We start from the raw sequence: 17,995 nt of genomic DNA on the forward strand, positions 1-17,995 counted from the left end.
TTGCTGGTGATGTCTGGTGAGGACCTGCCTTACAACAGGCCTACAAGCCCTCAGTCCAGCCTCTCTCAGCCTATTGCGGACAGTCTGAGCACTGATGGAGGGATTGTGCGTTCCTGGTGTAACTCGGGCAGTTGTTGTTGCCATCATGTACCTGTCCCGCAGGTGTGATGTTCAGATGTACCAATCCTGTGCAGGTGTTGTTACACATGGTCTGCCACTGCGAGGACGATCAGCTGTCCGTCCTGTCTCCCTGTAGCGCTGTCTTAGGTGCCTCACAGTACAGACATTGCAATTTATTGCCCTGGCCACATCTGCAGTCCTCATGCCTCCTTGCAGCATGCCTAAGGCACGTTCATGCAGATGAGCAGAGACCCTGGGCATCTTTCTTTTGGTGTTTTTCAGAGTCAGTAGAAAGGCCTCTTTAGTGTCCTAGGTTTTCATAACTGTGACCTTAATTGCCTACCGTCTGTAAGCTTAAAGTGTCTTAAAGACTGTTCCACAGGTGCATGTTCATTAATTGTTTATTGTTCATTGAACAAGCATGGGAAACAGTGTTTAAACCCTTTACAATGAAGATCTGTGAAGTTATTTGGATTTTTACGAATTATCTTTGAAAGACAGGGTCCTGAAAAAGGAACGTTTCTTTTTTTGCTGAGTTTACCTTTATAAGCAACATGAGGTTCAGGTAAGTCATACTAGTGCAGCCGACATAGAAATGCAGAAATTATGTGTGTGCCAGCCTGCCAGGGTTTTTCTCCTCAGCTTGACTGCCAAGGACATTCACACAGTGACAGGGATGCTCTGATAGTGTGATGCTATGCTCTGATTCACCTCAGCTCACCACAGGGCAGTAACCCTGAAACACAGCCAGCCAGGTAGCGTACCACCCCACAGGCCCCATGCCATTGCTATCCATGAAATGTCTCTTACACTAATTACAGTACTGCCACACCCTCTGAGCAGGATATGGAGTGTGAGGGTGAGAGAGTAAGTGGGACCAGACACAGTTGTATACTGTATACAGTATGTGTTATAAGATAATTGGTAACTTGGTGTTCAGGGTATGACTTGAGTAGTGTATGTGATTACAGGATGTACTGAGTGTGTGTGTCAGAGCTTTCTGCAGTTTCTCTCCCTCAGTCTATCAGCCTGTGTCGAACCTGCAGGCTGTCGGCAGCACCGGCGCAGGAGAGGAGGGGTGGGTAAATAAATAAGCCCATAAAGGATGCTTTGAGCCAGGCAGTGTGGAGGAGAGGAGAGGGGGTCTGCCTGAACAGTCCTGAGTCTTGTTGGAGGCTGGCTACACTGCAGTGAGCTGGGAGGGGGAGCTAGTGAGAGGGTAGAGGGGTCTTGAAGGGGAGAGGAGGAAAAGCAGCATCAGTCTGGGCAGCTATGCACCAAGCCGGGACAGTGTGACAGAGGAGAGGGGAGCTGGGATTTGGGCTGTGCTGCAAAGGGATGCAGAGTGGAGCTTCCACTGCAGCAGGGAAGCGAGATCGAAACAGAGAGGGCGACTGAAGGACAGGCAGGCAGGAGGCTACAGAGACCCAGTATTAGACCTCCAACCTCTACCACATTGTGGCCCGACCGCTTGCCCATGGGAGAGACCACCGAGCAGACATGGACTCAAGACCGGATGGGTGAGATCCAACCAGGATCAGGGATGGGATCAGCTCATCTGCTATCCTCCTGAACACTTATCTCTGCCTAAAACTCTCAGCTGTTGGGTGAGACTGGGATCTGAGGGCCTTCATGCCCTGAGACTGTCCAGGTAGATAGAGGGAGAGGAGGAGGGGCAGGGGGAGGTGGGACAGGGGAGGCGGAGGAGAAGGAGGCTGAGAGTGAAGTAGAGCTGTATTTTTGGATGAGAGACTCCCGAATTAAGCGAGCTGGAATAAAGATGTAGTGTGAGTGGGAAGCAGAACAAGTAGTGTGCTGTGCTGCAGAGTGTGGTTGAGTGGGGCAGACCGGGAGCCGGGGGTGGACAAACGGACACACAGGCGGCCTGACGGAGCTGCAGGGGTGACTCCAGTGGGGGAGACAGAGCCTGAGCAGTCTACTGGATCAGGAAGGTATGGGACAATACTATGTTTTATGTTACTATGTGTGAAAGAAAGAAAGAAAGAAAGAAAGAGAAAGAAAGAAAGAAAGAAAGAAAGAAAGAGAGAGAGAGAGAGAGAGAGAGAGAGAGAAAGAATGGTACGTTTCTGAAACCTCTGTGTAAGTAAGAACATAAAAATTTAGAGAGAGCCTTGTGTAAAGCAAATGTATGCAGAATATTTTATGGAGAAAATGTGCTTGTTCACTGTGCTGATGGCCAAAAAAGGATGTCAGATGAAAGGTAGAAAGTAACATTTAGTTTGAAACAAACATTACCATCTCAGAATATATGTATGTTTAATTGTATGTAAGTATTAGAAATAGAGGGAGTATGTCATGGGGTAAAGAATGAGTCACATTCTGTTTATGAGGAGATGAATGTCTCTTTGTGTGTGTGCGTGCGTGCGTGCGTGCGTGCGTGTGTGTGTCGGCCTGTGTCAGGTTAGTTTTTTGAAAGTGTATGGTACAGAATGATGTATTTTGTGGTAGAGCACAGTGGTTGGTTCCCTGAGGCTGGCGGAACGTTGGAAAGAAACAACAGCAACGCCTCAGAATTCCGTTTGAAGACTTGACCTCTCCAAGAAAAACGTTGACTGTTTGACTTTCCATGGCATCACTGGTCGACCCCAAATTGGGGTCTGGTGGCCATTTGAAAAGGCCCTGTTGGGATTTGCCATCAGGCCTCATGGGAAGCGGTGCTGGTTTCTCAGTGGTTTCTATTTAACTAACTGGCCCAGTTACCAACTACCTCAGCTCAGTCTGCCACAGAGGTGCTTTGGCTGCTTTACCAAAACTCTGGGGGACAACTGCAACCACATGTGTCTTTGTATGGGGGAACATGAAAGATTACTTTATATTCAATAATTTAAGAAAAGAGATCCGTTATTTTTGCCATATAGTCTCTGCTTTTTGTGTACTCCTTGAAAGTGCCTCGGCCATTGTAAATGTGTTGTGAGATTAAAAGAGAGCCCTCTAGTGGGGAATAGATGTGAATTGTTATACATTGGCCTAACTGAAGATGATATACTATCAAATTCTGAGTCATGGTGACAATATTACTAAATACATACTGCAAGAAGCTGAGTCTATTGTGCATGGAAAGCAGAAAGATCTCTGGTCCACTGGGTTTCTTAGAGAAAACTCCAGGGCTTTGATTCACAGGCTTGTCTCTGATTGGATGAACCATGACTCATGAAAGCAAGGCTGTGGGAGTTACAGTATTGATAGAGTAGATTGATGAAGAGTCAAGTTGAAACCCAGCTAGCAAGAGACTCCACTCACTTGCCCCATCCATCTCTCCCTTCACATGGTCATCCACTCCCCCTCCTTTGCTTTCTGTCATCCCTCCCTCCTCTCCTCCCTCCTACCCTTCTTCACTAGCCTCTGTAGATGGCCCCTGTCCCACAGCCCAAATGCTCATTCAGTCTGCACCAGCCTGCCATCATACCTGAGAATACAATCCATTCATTCTGCTGGAGGGGCACATTACACCTGCAAATACCTACCTGGGACCTGGGTAGCTACCTGTGCCTGTGCTTGGCTCTCCTCTGTGAATGCTGAACTGCAGCTCACCCTAGAGCCACTGGATTACACAGCAGATTCTTCATTTGAATGGGACATCCAAGATAGAGGAGATACTCCAGGAGATACTCCAGGAGATGTATATTTAGCTAGCAGGGACAGAAAAAGCCTTGATCATGAACTGAAATCCTGCTTCTCCAGCTGTCACCATTACCACCACAGTGAGTACTTGCCTTTGACCACTCACTACTCTAAGGACTTAACAATACTGTTCAGGTATTCCCCCAACTCTATTGTCGTAATGTAGAATTATACTCAGTGCTTGAAAGTGCATTGTAGTAGAAGGGTCCCACTGGGCACACCATGTCAATAATTGGGTAATATTTGGTTGATACTTTGATCAATGAGATTACAAACTATTTTTATCCACTCACAGACAGTCAAAGGTTTGTTGAATTCCCAATGTGTTATCAGTATGCTGTCAAGCACCTAAAAGCACTAATTCCAATGGAAAATCTATGTCAGATTTTTGGTTTAGTTGTCAGTTGAATGCGATATCACTGCGCTTTGAACCAATTAAAAGCACAACAAAGTTCAAATGGGAATACAATGTTAGATATTTTGTTTAAACAACAACTTCATGTATTATCACTGTGCTTCATCTACTAGCACAACTAAATGTCTTGAATTGCAGTTGAGATTATTTAAGTACATTGTGCAAGTGATTAATGTCATTTGAGATTCTGCGCAGATTATTATAACAATTGTGAAGATTTCCAGAGACCTACATGCACTTGAACATGCACGCTTTCTATAATTACGTAACACATTTATTGTCAGAACAACCTCAAAATGTGGCCAGGATGTATTAATCATTTTAAAGTTGAATAAATACTTTTATGTTAGTTTGTAAGATAGACCTAACTTTAGGCTATTTATTGTATTACAGAGTAATATTGAATTGTGTTTGGTTGACAATGCAACCAAATATCAACATTTAACGTAGATGTGTCTACTGCTCGGATAGTTCCACCTGAATCCAACATATTGTTTGTTAACTGGTCGACAAGTTAATATTTACTCTACTGCAAAAGTGATTTTGAATTGTGTTTGGTTCTCAATGCAACCAAATATCATCATTTGAAGGAGATGTATCCTTGGATAGTTCCGTCTATGCCACTGAATTCCAATTTGTCTACAAATTGATAATTGGTAGGTGTATGAGATTTAAGTCTCCAACCAAAAATCTAAGTTAATTAATAGGCCTAAATCAAATCAAACTTTAAACGGGGTGGCAGGTTGCCTAGCGGCAGGTATCCTAGCAGTTAAGAGCATTGGGTCAGTAACCAAAAGGATGCTGGTTTGAACCCCTATTCAGACTAGGTGAAAAATCTGTTAATGTGCCCTTGAGCAAGGCACATAGCCCATAGTAAAATGACCAAATCGCTCTCTAGCGGCCTCACACGTGGAATGTTATTCATAATTAATCAAATAAATGAATAATTAAACCCTCTGAAAATCCAGTGTTTCTATGTCAAATGGTTTTGTTTTATTTCAGTTTTCTGTGATGTACAGTACCAGTCAAAAGTTTGGACACACCGACTCATTTCAGGGTTTTTCTTTATTTTTACTATTTTCTACATTGTAGAATAATAGTGAAGACATCAAAACTATGAAAAATCACATATTGAATCAGGTAGTAAGCAAAAAATTGTTCAACAAATCAAAATATATTTTATATTTGAGATTCTTCAAAGTAGCGACCCTTTGCCTTGATGACAGCTTTGCACACTCTTGGCATTCTCTCAACCAGCTTCATGAGGTCACCTGGAATGCCTTTCAATTAACAGGTGTGCCTTGTTCTTTCCTTCTTATTGCATTTGAGCAATTGCAACAAGTTAGGGGTGGTATACAGAAGATAGCCCTGTTTTGTAAAAGACCATGTCCATATTATGGCAAGAACAGCTCAAATAAGCAAAGAGAAATGACAGTCCATCATTACTTTAAGACATGAAGGTCAGTCAATGTGGAAAATCTCAAGAACTTTGAAAGTTTGTTCAAGTGCAGACGCAAAAACTATCAAGCGCAATGATGAAACTGGCTCTCATGAGGACCGCCACAGGAAAGGAAGACCCAGAGTTACCTCTGGTGCAGAGGATAAGTTCATTAGAGTTACCAGCCTCAGATTGCAGCCCAAATAAATACTTCACAGAGTTCAAGTAACAGACACAATCTTTCAGAGGAGACTGTGTGAATCAGGCCTTCATGGTCGAATTGCTGCAAAGAAACCACTACTAAAGGACACCAATAAGAAGAAGAGACTTGCATGGACCAAGAAACACGAGCAATGGACATTAGACTGGTGGAAATCTGTCCTTTGGTCTAATGAGTCCAAATTTGCGATTTTTGGTTCCAACCGCCGTGTCTTTGTGAGACACAGTGTAGGTGAATGGATGATCTCCGCATGTGTGGTTCCCACCGTGGAGCATGGAGGAAGAGGAGTAATGGTGTGGGGGTGCTTTGCTGGTGACACTGTCAGTGAATTATTTAGAATTCAAGGCACACTTAACCAGCATGGCTACCACAGCATTCTGCAGCGATACGCATTCCCATCTGGTTTGTGTTTAGTTGGACTATCACTTGTTTTTCAACAGGACAATGACCCAACACACCTCCAGGCTGTGTAAGAGCTATTTGACCAAGGAGAGTGATGGAGTGCTGCATCAGATGACCTGGCTTCCACAATCACCCGACCTCAACCCAATTGAGATGGTTTGTGATGAGTTGGACCGCAGAGTGAAAGAAAAGCAGCCAACAAGTGCTCAGCATATGTGGGAACTCCTTCAAGACTGTTGGAAAAGCATTCCTCATGAAGCTGGTTGAGAGAATGCCAAAAGTGTGCAAAGCTGTCATCAAGGCAAAGGGTGGTTACTTTGAAGAATCTCAAATATAAAATATATTTTTATTTGTTTAATACTTTTTTGCTTACAACATGATTCCATATGTGTTATTTCATAGTTTTGCTGTCTTCACTATTATTCTACAATGTAGAAAATATTTTTTTAAATAAAGAAAAACCCTTGAAAGAGTAGGTGTGTCCAAACTTTTGACTGGTACTGTACTGTATAAAGTGTAATACTGGGATGCAAACCCAAAATGTAATACATTTCAACTCTGTATCTGACATGGTACAGGTGTCTTCTTTTTTTGTTGTTGCCTATAACCATGTGTGTGAGGTGTGTTTCAAAGTAGATTTGTTTATGACTACCAAGAATCACTCTCTGTGACCTTGACTTAGCCCACTGCAGTAAAGGTTAACCCTAATTTATCCTGTAAGTCGCTCTGAATAAAGAGTCTCCTAAATTACTTTGACTACTAACTTGTAGATTACTACTAACTTGTAGATTCCATTTGAAATCAGCCAAAGCTTGAAACCTTAGGCCTGTATGTCTTGTCTCTTTTTAGTTGAACCCTGGGTTGAATTTATACAATAGCTGTTGATGACTTTCCAAATGCTATATAGGATTAATAGCATCATTGATGATATATGAGTGAAAAAGTATAGTTACATTAAATTTGCTCTGTTAAATCTACCTTTTGGAATGACTTTGATAGCAACAGTGAATAAGTGGATATTTCTCAGCAATCATCCTCACAATAGCACATTGGTAAAAGTCAGTGATACATATTGAAGCAAAGCTGGGCTTGGTTAAAACCCTGGATGGGAGACCAAAGTGTAGCTGTAGATCGATTCAGTAGGAGGTGCTTCCCTGTTTTTTGCTTTTAGCGGATATTACATTGAAGAACTGATTTTGTTTCAAAGGTACAAATTCAACATATTTTATAGAAGGTTTGTCAAGTGGTTACCACGATGGCATAATGCTGTGGTTGAAATTTCACCCTCAAAACAACAGTTTACATTGAAGACTTTTTTCAAATCCAATGTATTTTCTATGTGGATTCCATGTCACAATACGTTGACATATTACGTTGAAAGAACATATGATTTAATCAGTTTGTGCCCAGTGCGGTCTCTCTTCTCTCTTTTCATTGAGGAGATGTTAATGAGAGATTGAAAAAGAGGGTGAGGTCCAGAAATTCCAGGTGATTATACAGTATGTTTTGGTGATGTGCCACTGCAAAGGCTGGAATTCTATGGATTTCTGTATCAGGGATCAGTGACACTACTCAACTACTCTACATTTTCAAGATGCCATAAAAACAGTAACTACTCTTTGTTTCATTTATTCATTGTTTTATTCATCGGCTGTGCAGTCCAACTTGGAAGTCCCTCTTTCTACCTGAAACATGATTTTCAGTCCATGGAGTTTGACATGGAGCCCCCTCTCTATTCTTCTAAAATCTTGACTGCTAACAGCCCCCCCCCCCCCCCCCCCCCCCCCAATTAGTCTGTCTGCCTGCCTGTCATCTCCTGTATGCCCAGGGGGTATTAATGGCGTGCTGGCTGCCTCACCCTCTTATTGTCCCCCATGGTCCCCAGATCATAGACTGGCCCTCAGAGGGGAATAGTTACTGTATATGTGTTGTCAGTGGACACTGAATTAATCTGCACTCACTTTCACATAAGCAATTCTAGACGCAATATCAGGCATGGTGTAATATTAATGGAATAATGTAATATTATGGAAATTCTGTTCAGGTAGTGTATTACTTATCCTGGTGGTGTACAGTACTGACAATGCCTACAAGTAGCTTACAGAGTATTACGGTGAATGCACAAATTTGTAAGTCGCTCTGGATAAGAGCGTCTGCTAAATGACGTAAACGTAAATGTAAATTATTACATTGAATGCAGGTTGTATAGAAAAGATGAGTGGTAAACTGCCTGAGGACCATGATTTAAATTCACCTTATGAATTCCATTTCTGCCAGTGCTTTCCCCTCAAGTGGATGTTATGATATGAGGTCTGTGAATGAAGGCCGTCTTGCTCCAGCAGAACCGAAGCAGGGGGCACAGGGAGGTAATTTCATCAATGAAAGGGGGGGATTGTTCTCCATTCTGGCCACTCCTGAGTGCCGGCCATGCCCTGCCTGGTCTTTAATTAAAGTAATTAACCTGTGGGGGGAGGGGGGGGCAACAGCAGATGTCTAACTCAGTGAACTGGTCTCGTTTCCATTTATTGTTTAAAGGTTGTAAATGGCTATGTTGTTTCCCCAGGTTTATTCAGCTTTCTGTAGGTGGGGTCATTCACATTCTTTCATTTTGAATTTTTGAGATAATGTTTAGATCTTAATCTTTACATATTTAGTGTTATGAACAGTGCATATAGTTATTTATGTTTCAGAAGAAGACTGGTTATGAAGAGTGTGACAGATAAGACAGGAAAATTCAATGTGATGACGTTGAATCAAAGTTGAGAACTAATTGAATTTGAAAAAAAGTAATTAAAGGAAGGGATGACACTCAACTACTTTTCTCCTTCCCCCCTTCTGACACCCAGGTGGCGTCGCGCATCTCTGCATGCCTGGCACATATCTCAGCCTGTATGGAGCCATCCACCACCTCAAGCTCAACTTCGACAAGACAGAGCTGCTCTTCCTCCCAGGGAAGCCTGTTCCAAGACCTCTCCATCACGGTTGACAACTCCACTACAAGACCATGGTACTTGTCTACAGAGCAGCAAGAGGAACTTCTCCTCTCTACCTTCAGGCTATGCTCAAACCTTACACCCCAACCCAAGCACTCCGTTCTGCAACCTCTAGTCTCTTGGCCCTCCCACCCCTACGGGAGGGCAACACCCGCTCAGCCCAGTCCAAGCTCTTCTCTGTCCTGGCACCCAAATGGTGGAACCAGCTTCCCCCTGAAGCTAGGAAAGCAGAGTCCTGCCCATCTTCTGAAAACATCTGCAACAACCCTACCTCTTCAAAGAATATCTTAAATAATCCCACAGCCCCCCCCCCCCCCCAAAAGACTTGTGAACTAACACTGCCATTCTTTCCCCCTTGATAGGTCTGACTTTGCTGATAGACACTTTATTGACGAAAAATGTACTTACTATGAATATGATATGTGGTTGTCTTAAGATGAATGCACTGTAAATCGCTCTGCGTCAGAGCGTTTGCTAAATGACTAAAATGTATATGTAATTGTAGTCTTTTTTTAACCTAAATCCATTGACATGGTTAAAAAATATATATTTCACATTGAATTCACGTTAGTTGACAACTCAACCAAATGTAAATAAAAACTAGACGTTGAACATCTGTGCACAGTGGATGAGCTCTGTCTTTCGTCCATCAGTTCTTTCTGGAATCATGAATCCAATCCCTCTCTTGTTCCCTCTAGATGCCCTCTCGCTGTAGGACTGTGCTGCATATCGTGACGACTACCCTCTTCGCCGCTGTGGTCCTGTTTGGGATCCTGCTGGCTTACGTGACTGGCTACCAGTTCATCCACACAGAGCAGCACCACCTGTCTTTCGGCCTGTATGGAGCCATCCTGTCTCTGCACCTCTTCCTCCAGAGCCTGTTTGCCTTCCTGGAGCACAGACACATGCGCAGCCCCGCCCGGCCCCAGCACCTGCGGCGCTCCGTGGCCCTGTGCATCGCTGCCTACCAGGAGGACCCAGACTACCTGAGGAAGTGCCTCCGCAGCGTGCGCCGCATCTCTTTCCCCGGCCTGAAGGTGGTGCTGGTGGTGGACGGGAACAGGCTGGAGGACGGCTACATGATGGACATCTTTCAGGAAGTGATGGGTGGAGCGGACCAGGCCGGCAGCGTGGTGTGGAAGGGGAACTATCACAGTGACGGGGGTGGAGGGGTGGGCGGAGGGGGGGCCAGAGCAGCGTCCCTGCATGCGGAGGAGGCTGCACGTGTGGCCAGGCTGGTGAGGAACTGTCGCTACTCCTGTATCATGCAGGAGTGGGGAGGGAAGAGAGAGGTGATGTACACAGCTTTCAAAGCCCTGGGAGACTCTGTGGACTATATGCAGGTAAGTCTTTCTCAGTGGTTGAATTTTGCATCAGTGTGTCCTCCGTCCTGCTTGATAGAAATCTCATTGTGACTGAGTCTCCGAAGACATTGGCACAAGGCCTTGTTTTGATGCTCTTCGATTAGAGAACAATATCACAAAGCTGCGAACACGTACACACATGCAGACACACACATATACTCCCACACACACACAAACACACACACACACACACTTTTATTACATATTATAGCAACGGACTGATATTTCTGTATTGCTCCTGGGCTTGTGGATTGTTATAAAAACAAAGATGCACATTGAGCCATAAACAGTGCATTACTGCATTGTCAGGCTCGAAGTTCAGTTGTTCAGCTGACCCTCACCTGTGTGCTTCTGGAACACCTGTGTGCTGTCAGCAGTCTCTAATTTCTCTCAGGTAACTTGACTGGCATCTGATAAAACACAATGGAACTGAAACACCTGCTGTGGCCCTAGGCTACCGTCTTGAGTATTTCTCACTCATCAATAGACAGTTAATCGCTCATTTGTTAATGTAGACCACATCAGTGTGTATTATAGACATACTGTATGATCCCAACAGCTATCATAACATCAATAGTAAGACCAATAGCCTATTGTGTGATGGATAAGCAAATCAGATTAATCCACTGTCAAAACCAATACACATTACCACCAACTTGGCTTCATGTCAGTTATATTATAAGGGTAGAAATAAGGCCCCCGTGTGCGTGCCATTGCAGGTGTGTGACTCAGACACAGTTCTGGACCCAGCGTGCACCATAGAGATGCTGAAGATTCTAGAAGAGGATGCAAAGGTGGGGGGAGTAGGTGGAGATGTTCAGGTGAGAGACTTCTTTCTCTAAGAAGACCCTTCACATTGGTGTTATTGTCTTCCTTCCTATACTAGTACACTGAGTCAATCATCAGCAACAGTTTCTCCTGTCCTCTTATTGTTTCCCTTCAGATCCTGAATAAGTATGACTCGTGGCTCTCCTTCCTGAGCAGTGTGCGTTACTGGATGGCCTTCAACGTGGAGCGGGCCTGCCAGTCCTACTTTGGCTGTGTGCAGTGTATCAGTGGTCCCCTGGGCATGTACCGCAACTCTCTGCTGCAGCAGTTCCTGGAGCCCTGGTATCACCAGACCTTCCTGGGCAGCAAGTGCAGCTTCGGTGACGACCGCCACCTCACCAACCGCGTGCTCAGCTTCGGCTACAAGACCAAGTTCACCGCTCGCTCCCAGTGCCAGACTGAAACGCCAACGCGCTACCTCCGCTGGCTCAACCAACAGACCCGCTGGAGCAAGTCCTACTTCAGGGAGTGGCTGTACAACGCTCTCTGGTTCCACAAGCACAGCCTCTGGATGACCTATGAGTCTGTGGTGACAGGCTTCTTCCCCTTCTTCCTGGTTGCCACTGTGATCCACCTGTTCTACCGTGGGCGCCTGTGGAACATCCTTCTCTTCCTGTTGACAGTGCAGTTGGTTGGCATGGTGAAGGCTACCTACGCATGCTTCCTGAGGGGCAGTCTGGTCATGATCTTCATGTCTCTCTACTCCCTCCTCTACATGTCCAGCCTGCTGCCAGCCAAAATCTTTGCCCTGCTCACTATCAACAAGGCTGGCTGGGGTACGTCAGGGCGGAGGAAGATTGTGGTGAACTTCATTGGGGCAGTGCCTGTCACAGTGTGGGGAGCTGTGCTGCTGGGTGGGGTGGCATACACCATCTACTGTGAGACCCAGGAGCCCTTCAGTGAGACAGAGAAAGCCCTGCTCATCGCTGGGGCCATCCTGTACGCCTGCTACTGGGTCATCCTGCTGGTTCTTTACCTGGCTATAGTAGCCAAACGCTGCAACAAGAGGGAGGAGCAATACCACCTGCCGTATGCAGAGGCATAAGACATGGATCAATTGTCAATGTTTCAATGGTGCTGCTGGAACAGCTGAGCCAGTCTTTGGCCCCACCCCTCTCATGCCATTCTGTCTCCATGGTGCTAAACCTCTGGTTCTAAGGGACATATGTGGTATGAATGTGTTGTAGAGTGCTCTACCAGTGGTCATGAGTTACAAGGGCATGGTGCTTTCCATAGATATAAAGCACATTATCAAACAACCCGTTTACAAGAGATTGTAAGCGCTATGACACAGGCCTGGAGGTTTGGGCTTATCGAAACAAGTATATGTGTCAGTATGAACAGTATGAAGCAGTGTTGATATGTCTCCAGCATGAGTGGAATAACTGAACATAGAGACAGTAAGACACATGTACGGAGGGCCCTATTTGCCTCAATCAGGTGACACAATGATCTACAGTTGTATTTCTGTAATACAGTAATTTAAAGACAATCCAACATTTATACATAACATAACTCATAAATACATTTTTCGTGCTGTTGAACAGTGCCCAAGATAAAAGCTCATATGGTAATAGTCCAATCTTCAATCGCCCGCAAGGATATTTACATCCAATTGAATGAGTCAGTTCATTTTGTGTGGGCATTTTATTGTATGGGTGCCACGTTGTATACACATTACATACAGTATCAATGCTCAATACAGGATATAATTTACCAACTGAGGATAATCCATCATTCATTCCATCATGTAAACTGCTATGACCAAAGACCACTTGTTTTTTGACGCATGCCTTACCATTAGTATAATACAAGTACTAACTCCACATTTCTGTTATTAGTTGTTAAATCCAGAATAAGAAAATAGAAAACCATGATCCCCTTTTATCAAGGCCATTGGTATTAGTGTAGGTGCCATGTCTAAGTTGACATGTTTTTGTTGTTGGAGAATGGAGATACTGTCGTGGAAGTTTACGTTCTTGTGCTTTTTAAGTTGTGTTAATATTATTTTATTCAGTGAGAATTGCATAACTTGAAAGTGCAAACAAGACACAAGAAATAACGCTTGTTTACAGGGTGGCTCAGCCTCTCTCTACCAATGGTGCAGTAGGTCAATTTGACAGTACAGTATAGTTCCATGACCACACAAAGGAGATCAAAGGTGTTATGACTTTCTTTCCCTTTTCACAGTCTGAATAGATATTAAAGTACAAACTTGGTAGGCGGCCATCCATATGCATTTGCAGTGTTGTCTTGGCTGTAAATCAGAGTTAGCTGTTATTGGGGCTCAAAACTGCAACCTCAACATTAACCACAGGAATAATGTCCCCTGACACGAGACACAAGATTGTTTGCAATTCATTCAAGTATTGGTGGCCATGAATTGTGAACACACCATTTTTGTTGTTTTTCCCATACTGAAATTGGAGTTAAATCGATAAAACAGCTCCCCCAAAAAATGCTATACTTTGAAGTTATTTCCTGAATGCAAGTATACTCGCAATTTAAGCGGTCATGAATGGGTTTTGTTTTAGGCGGTGCATTTAAAAACGTGTTGGAGTCACAAGGCCAGAGAGTGTGAGTGGGGGTGGAAGTGGCCATGCGCAGAGGGGGGAAGTGATTTACTGTGTGGCTGGATGAATTGGCCTCTTGTCAAGAGAATTTTCAATCCCAATGATAATAACTAACAATCAATAAGCTTTAACTAATCCCCAAGGTTTGTAAGACACTGGGTTAATAATAATTAGGCAAAGACTCAGCTTATGCAAAAGGTTCATACAGTTTATTCAGAGAACGTTCTGAAGTCCATAATACAGAGACATTCATTTTATAGTTCATTTCCTACTTACGCACATACATCCACACAAACAGTAGATATCCTACGCACATACATACACACGAACAGTAGGTGAGTTGTATCCCTCCCCAGAGTTCTCACCACTGTTTATCACTACCCAGCGCTGTCCGTTCCATTCCCCGAGATTAGAGGAACCTTGAGAAGTACTCCCTGTCCTATCATAGGTTTCTCAGTTCTAGCCAGGTCAAGCCAAACACAGTCTTAATTGTTCTCGGTATTCTCTTAGGCACACACATACACGCATACATTTATCTTCCTCACAGGTCTCTACTAAACCTTATGGGACTTACATTTAGTACTTTAATTATTCATTATACATGCTACATAAACTAATAATCACTAATAGGTACGTTTCAGGGTAGAATTATTTAATCATTACATTTAAACATAAATCCCTTATCACCCCTTTAGCCATCATGAGTAAAAATTGTGTTTTTTACTTTTATGGTTATACCTCCATCTGCATGCCAAGAAGGGACCTCCCTTTCCCTTAAACACACACCCATACAGCCCATTTGGCCCTCTTTCAGAAATCAGAACAGAATGCAGGAACACTGAATTTAGTGTTTAGAATTGTGTACAGACAGCGAACTGATCTCTTTTAATCATCTGACTTGTCTTCAAACGTATATGTGGCCTACCTTTCCCTCTACTTTCAAGGGTGTATGTAATGTGACTGTGTAATAAGACTCACAGTGGTATAGATATTGGGATAACATGAAGAAATTAGAGGCATAAATAGAATACAGAGATGACTGTGATTGTTGTCTGAAATTGAGTTGTATGGTGTGTAGATATCATATACAATCTTTGTTATAGTAGCCTATCTGTCAGGCTGAACATCTGCTCAGTCTACAATATTGTCTTTAATGCCATTTTTGATTTCCTTGATACTTCCTGCCTCTGATGTACACTCAGGCCCTTGAGCTGTGACAGTTTCAGACCACTCATGTTTGACAATAAATCAATGGGTCTCATAACGCTGAGTGACAGTAGATGTCCACCCATATTTTGTAGGCATATCTTACATGGAAAAACATTCTTATAATAGAACTAGTTTGTATATAATTATAGAACTATTCAATAAGTCTTAACGTGACCTAAAATCTATACCAGACTTTTCGAAGCATTCTCTCAATGCCGCAGAACAACTGTTGAGCCTAACCAAAAAGCCATGGCAGCTCAGCTCATACATCATTCAATGTTTACAAAAGACAATGTTTCAAAGAATATTGCAAAGTAATATATTTTCTGTATTGAACATATTCAAAGATATTTTGAAGATGCGCAAGAATGATGGGGTGAAGAATCGGCTTATATTTAAAAGGAATTATGGGGTTCTGACATTTCATGAAACGACAGCTGTTCACATCATGTTTATAATATGATGTAGCTAGCACATCATGGTCAGTGAATTCAGTGTAGTTTGGTCTCTAGAGCTCAACATTGCTACACTGGTATTTGTGTAGTTACATGGATGAGAGATAAGACTTATTTTATATTACCATTTAGGAATGATACGTAGATTTCGAAGAGGTAGGTGTAACTGTCATGTAGAAGTAATTAACCAACAGATAACATTTCTAACACAGTAGCATGGTTAAAAAAAAAACTCTCAATCAAGCAACAGCATATGGCTATTGATACACAACATAACAAATATAGTTTCATTGGTATAGAATAGCTGAAAATAAAGTATTGTAACCACCCATGTATTTCATTATGAACATATTTAAATGCAGTATAAAAAAACATGTTTTTGGCAAAAGGTTTTGTATTTCAATTTCAATCAGAACATTTATTTTTTACACTTGTACAGCGGTTGAAAAACGGTATGTTTTTGTATCTGAATAAAAACATTCTCATTCCACTGTTGTACTGATTTCTTTCCCATCTGAAAATAAACACAGTACAAATGGCATATCAACACGTTAAATCCTGTCACAAAAATGCTAAAATGATTGAAATATCTTGATTTTACTAATACACCACCACATACAGCAAATTCCAGGAGCATAACCACTTACATATCTAAACAAATATGCACACAGTCTAGTTCCAGATGGTCCATAACCTCAAGCCAGAGGGGTGTGTCCCAAATACAGTCTTTCACTGTGTGCTCCATACTTGTGGATTTGAAGTCATTAAGAGTGCAGCGTGTACTTTCCTCCCACAGAGGTGACCAGGGTCATTAGGCACAAAACGGAACACTGAAACAGAGACAATCTGAACTTGTCAAATTTTTCAGTAAAAAGGGTTTTGCGACAGTGAGCCCTAATGCATACGACCAAGTACTTTACTACACTTTCTTGGGCACATTAGTGATGATGGGCTTTGGGCGAGTCTTGAAAATGAGCTTCTTCTTGATGAGGGCGGCGACAGAGTAGGTGGTAGGGTTCTGATGGTTGGTTTCCATGGGAACCTCGTCCCCCTGTGGGAGGCCGGAGTGTTTCATCAGGACAGCGAAGGGCTTCTCCAGTTTGACCACCTTTCCATAGAGGATGTGGTGTCCCACGATGAGCACAGGCACACCCTGGGGGCGGGGATACAGGTGAAGACAATAAACAACATCTCAGAGTGGAAAGAGGTGAGGTAAGAGAAGAGTGTACTACCACTATATTATAGTGCCATGTTGTCCTGTACCTCTTTGGTGTAGAGCAGATCTCCCATCAGGTTCCCAGCCAGTCCAGAGTTCTGCCTGGACACCATCTCCCCCTGGAGTTCAACCAGAAGCCACTCAGCAGGACCAGTCCCATCCACACTGGACAGGGATGGATAGGGGAGTAGAAACAGACATACTCACCAATTACATAACTAGACATCAAGCAGTCACTAAACATAAATGAATCTTTAACACACTACAGCAGACTGATTGACACTCACATGTTTTATTTTTTTAACCCTTATTTTACCAGGTAATTTGACTGAGAACACATTCTCATTTACAGCAACAACCTGGGGAATAGTTACTGGGGAGAGGAGGGGGGTGAATGAGCCAATTGTAAACAGGGGATGATAAGGTGGCCATGATGGTATGAAGGCCAGATTGGGAATTTAGCCAGAACACCAGGATTAACACCCCTACTCTTACAATAAGTGCCATGAGATCTTTAGTGACCACAGAGTCAGGACACCTGTTTAACCATCTGAAAGACAGCACCCAACACAGGGTCCAATCACTGCCCTGGGGCATTGGATATTTTTTTAAACAAGAGGAAAGTGTGCCTCCTACTGACCCTCCAACACCCCTCCCAGCAGCATCTGGTCTCCCATACAGGGACTGACCAACCAACCCTGCTTAGCTTTAGAAGAAAGCCAGCAGTGGGATGCAGGGTGGTATACTGCTGACAGATCTAACTCTGCTCATTAACATCTTATGAAATTAAATAAATAAATAACTAGGTAAGGTACACTATTCTGAATCAATGTGTTATACTGCGACGAGACAGACAGAACCTGTGAATTGACCATTTATAAAGAATTCAGATGATTGGCAAGTCTTACCTTGAATTTATGATTATTTGAACCATCGTACTGCTCGCAGAAAGATAACTAAAACACAGAGGGGTGAGGAGAAGAAGATAGTTGCTACATAGGCACTTAACTAGACATTGTTAGGTACATAGAATGATGCGTTAACGCTTATTCTGTCGTTGACAAATCCTGATTGTTTTCATGTTTTTCCCGCCAGCAACATGTACCACCTTCTTCCGGCG

The 17,995-nt window shown here is 43.2% G+C and overlaps 2 protein-coding genes across 3 annotated transcripts; one reads left to right on the forward strand and one right to left on the reverse strand.

Annotated features, from left to right (window-relative positions):
• Positions 1–1,256: 1,256 nt before the first annotated feature.
• On the forward strand, positions 1,257–16,147 carry has3 (hyaluronan synthase 3). Of its 2 annotated transcripts, XM_045688170.2 has the most exons (5): positions 2,114–3,842; positions 9,084–9,244; positions 9,929–10,573; positions 11,314–11,415; positions 11,538–16,147. In XM_045688170.2, the coding sequence occupies exons 2-5, from the start codon at positions 9,242–9,244 to the stop codon at positions 12,465–12,467; spliced, it is 1,680 nt and encodes a 559-aa protein (XP_045544126.1). In that variant the 5' UTR covers positions 2,114–3,842; positions 9,084–9,241; the 3' UTR covers positions 12,468–16,147. The 2 variants fall into 2 exon arrangements, with proteins under 2 accessions (XP_013979743.1, XP_045544126.1); XM_014124268.3 differs by lacking the exons at positions 2,114–3,842; positions 9,084–9,244 and adding an exon at positions 1,257–2,072.
• Positions 15,508–17,992, reverse strand: LOC106560882 (CTF8, chromosome transmission fidelity factor 8 homolog (S. cerevisiae)). Its single transcript, XM_014124271.3, has 3 exons — positions 17,784–17,992; positions 16,923–17,040; positions 15,508–16,812 (listed from the first exon to the last, which is right to left on the reverse strand). Exons 1-3 carry the CDS (start codon positions 17,807–17,809, stop codon positions 16,579–16,581), a joined length of 378 nt encoding a protein of 125 aa, XP_013979746.1. The 5' UTR covers positions 17,810–17,992; the 3' UTR covers positions 15,508–16,578.
• Between the last annotated feature and the right edge of the window lie 3 nt (positions 17,993–17,995).

Source organism: Salmo salar, chromosome 10, assembly GCF_965601325.2.
Source record: "Salmo salar chromosome 10, fSalSal1, whole genome shotgun sequence".
NCBI classification, from domain to species: domain Eukaryota; kingdom Metazoa; phylum Chordata; class Actinopteri; order Salmoniformes; family Salmonidae; genus Salmo; species Salmo salar.